The following is a 7,461-nucleotide window of genomic DNA, read 5'->3' on the forward strand; positions in this document are numbered from 1 at the left end:
AAGATATTCCATTGGTGACTCGTCAGATGATTGAGCCATCCTGGCCAGAGAAGAAACTGACATTTCCATCCCTAGCCCATAGAATTGCTCATGAAATTTCTCAACAATTCCTCCCAACTTTGGATGGAGTTGGGTGGGAGGTTGATGTACCATGCGAACGCTAAGCCGGTTAATGAGAAATTGAACAATTTATGAAAATCACTGTTAACATTTCCACATTTAGTAGCGAATCGAGCCATGTGTTTTAACGAGGATAAGGATAAGGATGATTCTCCAACAAAAAGGCTAAAGTCTGGAATCTTGAATCCCTTAGGATACTCGAACCGTTGTAGGATACTCGAACCTTTCTACAACGGCTAGCTATGGGTGAAGGTCGAATCAATCATTCTCTGGACTTCGACCATGTCAACAGGCGTCGTTGCTTCTCCTCGGTCAATTCTAAACGATCTGCTGCTTGGTTCGCCTTTTTTTTCTAAGTCAATCATTTTAAGCTGAGCAGATATTGTCTCGACCTGTATCGCTGGCAAGGGATTATTCTTTAGAAATAGAGGTTGCCTAGGTCGATCGGCGGGTCTAATATCATGGACTTTATTAACCATAACTTTGAACAATCTGTTGTGCACAGCACTATTATCACGCATCTCTTCAAGTATGCTTTTTACCGCTCATATAAACATTCGCTCAAACTGCCAGGATTGTTCTTCAAATCATCGCCGGAGAAAAGATTTAGATGGTGGATGTAACATCCCACATCACCCAGGGGAGTGGATCATGTAAGCCTTATATGTATATTCCCATCTCTACCTAGCACGAGGCCTTTTGAGAGCTCACTAACTTTGGGTTCCGTAGGAACTCTGAAGTTAAGCGAGTTCACGTGAGAGCATTCCCAAGATGGGTGACCCACTTGGAAGTTCTCGTGTGAATTCCCAGAAACAAAACCATGAGGGCGTGGTCAGGGCCCAAAGTGGACAATATCGTGCTACAGCGGAGTTGAGCCCAGGATGTGGTGGGGGCTTAAGCCGGGATGTGACAATTTGGTATCATAGCCAATCCCTGGCCAAAAGCGTGCCGACGAGGACGTCGGGCCCCTAAGGGAAGTGGATTGTAACATCCCACATCACCCAGGGGAGTAGATCATGTAATCCTTATATGTATATTCCCATCTCTACCTAGCACGAGGCCTTTTAGGACCTCACTGGCTTCGAGTTCCGGGCAGGGATATGACAGTGGATTAGAAGCCTCATCATCGTCGTCGTCACAATCTTCCACCAGTCCTTCAACAAAAACGCCTTTTGTCATTTTGGTGGGGATTTCTGCATCACAAGTCTGACCGTCGAAATTAACTTTCTTTTCTCAACATGTTGTACTTGTGGCTTCAGGTGATACGGCAGTAGGAGAATTATATGCCTGTGACAAGCCATCTTGTCCTGGACTTTGGACTGTAGGTGGAAGATTAGTCATTGACTTACCCATGACTACTTTCTTTTTTACTGACCGTGTTTCAATGGTCAGGAACTTCGTAGTTTTAGAACTAGGTCCCACTAGACGTGCCAAAATGTTGACCTAAAAACTACCAAGCCTACGTGGCGCGCAGGCCGAGTAACTAATAAGCTGACTACTTTATTCGGTAGTGTGCGGGGCGTGCCAACTCGTCGGCCGAGTTCGGCCAAGGAGTAAAATATGTTGATGTGGTGTCGGGCGCGCTACTAACTTCTTGATCTTGCGATTGCAGATAAGGAAGGAACACGTCTTGGCCTATGGGTTCTAGAGCCTGAAGACAAGGCTACTAATCTCTTCGAAGTTCACAAATCGTCGGGGCCGGGTTCGGTCTTAGTAATTATATTCGGGAGAGTATAAGTATACTGAACTGGCATCAAACTGTATGGACACAAATACTCGAAAGAGATACATGTCTTGATTGTAAAAGTTGTTCGGCCGTCGGAATGCCGAACTCTAAAATGTGTTTGTGAATATCCAATCATAAAATAAAACTCAGCTTTCAAGGTGCCAAGCCTAGTAACCTAGTAACCTGGTAACACCTCACTTCGCCGAGAAGGCTGATGAGATGACCTCTACCAAAAATGACTCGGAAATCCTTGTCGACTAAGACTTGGATAATAACCGGTAGGTCTTGAAGCAGTGTTGTTTATCCAAACTGAAGGTATTCCTCAGTTAGCTGATTCTACGGCTCCAGTGCTGTTTATCCAAACTGAAGATATCGCCAGTTGCCTTCACAATGTTGTTTATCCAAACTAAAGATGTGTTGGTAGGAAGAAAAAGGAAGATGAAAAAATCTCAGGGTTGTTAAGAAGCTTTGCGCATAGCAGTTTGTGTGTTGATTTGAAGGGGCCTTGAATGATGCACTCCCTTCTTTATTTATAGCAGCGAACCCCCCTCATGGCCGAACTAGATATGTACTCGGATTAGAACTTATCAACCCAATCTGATCAGGTTTCGGCCAATCCTAACCCCTATAGGACTTTGAACCAAACTCTTTAACGAACCGGATTCATCCCCTAATTCTAAGCATCTTCAGCTTTAAGACTCCTTGTTGCACTAGGGTTCGACTACCTCACCCTTATCTAAACCAATCCTCCTAGCAACAGGGTTCGACCAACCTTGACTGGACAGCCCATTATAAGATTCTAGATGGTTACTGGGCCAAGAACAACTCTAGGCTCGGCCCAAAATATTATTTTGGGGCCAAATAGTATTTTAAATGTTTTTTTTTGCCAATATACAATGTCACGTGGAAAGAAATTGTACATAATATTATATTATTAGCACAAAACATCAATGCATAAATATATTCGTATCATGAAATTCATAAATATATTCGTATCATGAAATTTGTTGTCAACTTAGACTATGAGGCAAGACCAAATTGAGGCCGATGGGGCACATGCCCATGGCCTGCCAGACCCAGTAGTTCTTGACACGAGAAGTATCTCCATTCAAGATAATGAGCTATATGCAATTATGATTTGAATTAATATAAAACAATATTTCAAGAGTTGAACTCAAAATAATCCATATGATTATAAAACGCCACAGTATTACAAGCTTTTCTCAAATTATAGCACGTTTACAGAAATCGGGGAAAAAAGGTTTCAAGATTTTCATCGATATTTTGGTAGGAAGTGTTAGAAGCTAAAGAGCTTCACCTAAGTTGGTCAAAAATAAAATATATGAATTGCAAGTTAGGGGTGAGGATTGGAGACCAAGAAGTAAAAAGGGTGAACGTTTTCTATCTTGCAAAATAACAGAGAATTAGATGGAGCTATCAACCACATAATACAAGCTGGTTGGATGAAGTGGAAGAGTGTATCGTCGTACGCCACTAAAGCTCAAGGAAAAATTTTATTAGGACGACAATAAGCCCAGTGAACGTTTTATGGCGCGAAATGTTGGGCAGTCAAAAAGCAACACCTACAAAAATTAGTGTAGCAGAGATGAGAATGTTTCGTTGAATGTGTAGGCACACGAGATTCGTTCAATGTGTGGGCACACGAGAAAATGTAGGATTAAGAACGAGTATATCCGAGGTAAAATAAGAGTGGTCGCAATTGAAGATAAGATGAGAGAAAATCGAGATAGATTGGACAAGAGAACCGAAGACTTAGTGATGCTCCGGTTAGAAGATGGGACAATGATACGAAAGCTCAAGACAAAAGGGATAGAGGAAGACATATGAAGACTTTGAAAGAGACAATAAGAAAAAATATGGAGTACTTGGAGTTAACAGAAAACTTAGCGCAAAAATGAGCACAATAATGTTCTATGATTTAATATAGTCAACCTGACTTAATGTGATAGGACTCGTTTGTTATAGGTTTTGGAGATCACGTCTCACCACATTTATAGAGAACCAAATATGAATGACAACAACTTTGCTACATCAGGACAATGTTTGTATGATTCGCTTGCATCTTGAAATAATTATCCTAATAATGTATCTTGAAATAATTCGCTTGCATCTTGAAATGATTAGACCATCTTTATGTGTCTATTATTCCACACAATGTGAACATGACTACAATGCTCCGAGATTATAACGATGTAGATAAAAGTGATAAATATATAAAATTCAACTTGTGTTAAATCTCACGTGTTTATATCTCTTTGTTTTATGAACATAGAAGGTGAAATTTCACTTGTTTACTTGCCACTGCGGTATTGTGATATGACCCAAAACACCAGAACTTAAAGCTTATCGATTTAGATGAATCCAAGAATTGGAAAGTTGGTGAGTCAACAGACACAAATTCAAGTCATTGCCATTAGCCATCCACCTTTTTTCAAAGACCACAACCTAAATTTACAACCTTCTACCTTTGAATATCACTAATTTGGTCCATACTGCGTGCGTTCACGACGGAAGATTTGATTGAGCGAAAGTTTTGATTGGGATGAATTATGACCTAAATTTATGTCTAATATTCTAGCCTAAGTTACAAATGCTACTGTTCGTATTTTTTTGTTGTCAAATGATAGAATTTGCTAAATTTAAGGTCAAATTAATCAGCGACGGTGTTTGAATTAATAATACAGTTCTTTTAATGAAAAAATAAAAACTATGAATATCACTAGTTAAGCACACGATAGAAACACAAAAACATATTATTCACTACTACCACCATGAACTGAATTACAAACAAATAGTAGACCCTGTGAACGATATACATAACCTATATATACACATCTCGTACATATTTTACTACTCAAAAGTCTCAAACCTCCTAATTCACTCTTGGAACCCAAAATGCTGGACCCCAACAACTGAATTCCCAATCCCATTCCCCATTCCCCTTTCCCCATTCCCCATTCCCCTTTCCAGATCCGTCGACGCACAAACGCACTCTCATCGACTTCCGTCTCCTGTTGCCGTCCCATGCACCGACTCTAAATACGCTTTAACCTACTCCCCACCACACCCGATCCAAAATCAGTACGGCTTCTGCAGGTACATAAAGATATCCTGCAGCGGCGACATCTCATTCCCGCTCTGGAACTGCGCTCCGAACCCGTTCTCCACCGTCGTATCCATGTAACTGTACGGGATTTCCAGCGCCTTCTCCCACTCCTTCCACTTGGGCTCGCTTTGCACCTCGCACGCCAACTCCGGCGACACCACCTGCTCCGAGCAGCTCGAGTCCGTGTGCAGCTTCGGCACCGAGTCAGAATTGTCGAAGTACACGTAATCGCTCCCGTGACGACTGGGGACCACCGAAGCCGGCGGCGGCGGGCACCTCAGATTATCCGGCTTCCTGTCCTCGAACTCCGAGCCACTGCTCGCGTTACGGCTAGCCGTTCGCTGTTGTTCTTGTTGCTGCTGAGGCTGCTGGTTCTCCACGGTCCCCTTCTTGTTGTATATTCGGCACAGAACCCAATCATCCAGCTGTAAAATCAGACCGTCCATCAATATCCAAAACAATTGTTAATCAACTTGCTACTTAATTAAATTAAGTTAACTAACCTAATTAAATAAATCCTACCCACAAATAGAATCCCCCTATTAATATCAGTCTTATCTTTTAGTTACCGCTAATACGCTTCCGTCAGCGTCACAAGAAAGTTCCAAAATTGGAAATCTTGGTCACACCGTTGATCTAAATTAGGCTCAATATCTACCGTCCTTTTATATGGCCGCCAATTCATTGAAAGAAATGGGACCCCACCCCGATGGGGCATTCGGCATTGGGGGAATATTATTTAGGTCAAAATACGATTTGAACGACGTCGTGTCAAGCGAACCGTCGTCGTCATCGTCATGCAACGAAGTTAGGAATTTACGATTTTACCCCAACCCCTAACGTGGAGAGAGAGAGAGAGAGAGAATAGCGTGTATACCCTGAGGCTGTTCTTCTTCCTCGGCGAGCGGTCAACGTCGGCGAGGCGGTATTCGTGCATAATCCAGTTGGTCTTTTCGCCGCGAGGGGCTTTTCCAGCATAGAACACCAGAGCTTTCTTAATCCCCACAGGTTTCGGGTGCCCAATCGGCTTATCGGCCCCGGTCGCCTTCCAGTAGCCGCTTCCGGCCGCCCGGTTCGGCCTCGAACCGTTCGGGTACTTCCGGTCCCTTGGCGAAAAGAAATACCACTCCTTTTCCCCGTACAACGCCAAGCCTGCAACACAAAAATTACTTAGTAAATAAATAATATTAAAAAAATTCGAATTCCCTGAAAACTAAAAAAAATGGAAAAAAAATCGCTCGAATTTAGGGAAATTTACCTGGGAGCTCCCAGGGGTCGTATTTGTAGAGATCGATTTCGGCAATGATCGGAACTGATATCGGCTGCGACGCGCATTTCCGGCAGAGGTAGTGTTTCACCAGCTCCTCGTCCGTCGGGTGGAACCTGAACCCCGGTGGAAGCTGTAAATCGGCGGACGACATTTCAATGGGTGTCGTTTGCACTCTCTATCTCGCTCTCGCAGTCGTTATTTCACTCGCCCTCTGTGCGAAGCAAGCTAGTCGGCACTTGAAACTTGAAACGTAAGGGAGAGAACTGAATATATAGGCTGGTGGGGGGAGGGGAAGGGAGGGACACGTGGGCGATAACGTTTATTGGGCAGTCCGTGCGGACTGGTTTATGGGGGCGTTATGCTGACCGCAGTCGGACACGTGTCGGCCATGGAAGTGCGGTTCGTCGGCAATAGAAACTTATGGAGGTGCTGTTGTCACTGCTTACGCCACCTCTTTTGGACGGGTGTGTGAGTCGGTCAGGGTCGGGTTCTCCCTAGGGATCCGAGTTTATTCGGCGGGTCAATAGCCGACATGGTACGGTGCGTCGGGGTGTACACGTCAGCTGTCGTCTTACACGTGCGCTCTGTATGTCGACAGCTGGATCAAGAAAAATATTGCGGTGCGTAATATTATTACACACGTTTTTGTATTATTACGGTGTTGATTATTCTTCCCTGAGAAAAATATTAAAATTGGAAAAAATAATTAAAATACCTTTTGGGTAGGAAATACGTTGGCATGCTTATCTTCTCGCGAAAGTGAAATATAGAATTCATATTTACTGTGATTTTTCTTTCTTAAATTGTTTTACTATACAAAGTAACAACCGGAAAGGGAAACATGCAAAATCTCCACAAATTTGAATTTTATGGTTTCACTGAATTAAAATGGAAAGAAACGAATTATATAAATAAAGAATAATGCTATTTTTTAAATTTTAAGGTTTTACTGTATTAACATAACATGGATTACTATATTAATTAATTAATTTTTATGCGGCAATTCAGTATGGAAAGAAATGAATGTTATAAATAAAGGGTAATGCAATACTTGATACCTATTTATATTATTATTTGTTTGATTCTGTAATCTAAGTGGAGCATGCAGACACATGTAAGTCTTGTTTTTATTAAAAATATTATATAAAAAATGATATAAATAGATAATAAGAATAATATTTTTTATGAATAAAAGGAAATGATCCGTAGTTATAGGCA

The 7,461-nt window shown here is 42.0% G+C and overlaps 1 protein-coding gene across 1 annotated transcript; it reads right to left on the minus strand.

Annotated features, from left to right (window-relative positions):
- Positions 1–4,604: 4,604 nt before the first annotated feature.
- On the minus strand, positions 4,605–6,495 carry LOC137739268 (NAC domain-containing protein 2). The gene is made up of 3 exons (XM_068478825.2): positions 6,232–6,495; positions 5,851–6,125; positions 4,605–5,398 (listed from the first exon to the last, which is right to left on the minus strand). The coding sequence occupies exons 1-3, from the start codon at positions 6,392–6,394 to the stop codon at positions 4,946–4,948; spliced, it is 891 nt and encodes a 296-aa protein (XP_068334926.1). The 5' UTR covers positions 6,395–6,495; the 3' UTR covers positions 4,605–4,945.
- Positions 6,496–7,461: the final 966 nt, after the last annotated feature.

Source organism: Pyrus communis, chromosome 15 (genome assembly GCF_041283825.1).
Source record: "Pyrus communis isolate YQ-2024b chromosome 15, ASM4128382v1, whole genome shotgun sequence".
Lineage (NCBI taxonomy): Eukaryota > Viridiplantae > Streptophyta > Magnoliopsida > Rosales > Rosaceae > Pyrus > Pyrus communis.

Coding starts and splice junctions, on each gene's coding strand:
- LOC137739268 (XM_068478825.2), bottom strand. CDS start 6,394: ATGTCGTCCGCCGATTTACAGCTTCCACCGGGGTTCAGGTTCCACCCG. Junction 6,126..6,231: donor CGACCCCTGGGAGCTCCCAG/GTAAATTTCCCT, acceptor TTTGTGTTGCAG/GCTTGGCGTTGTACGGGGAA. Junction 5,399..5,850: donor GGAAGAAGAACAGCCTCAGG/GTATACACGCTA, acceptor CTGATTTTACAG/CTGGATGATTGGGTTCTGTG.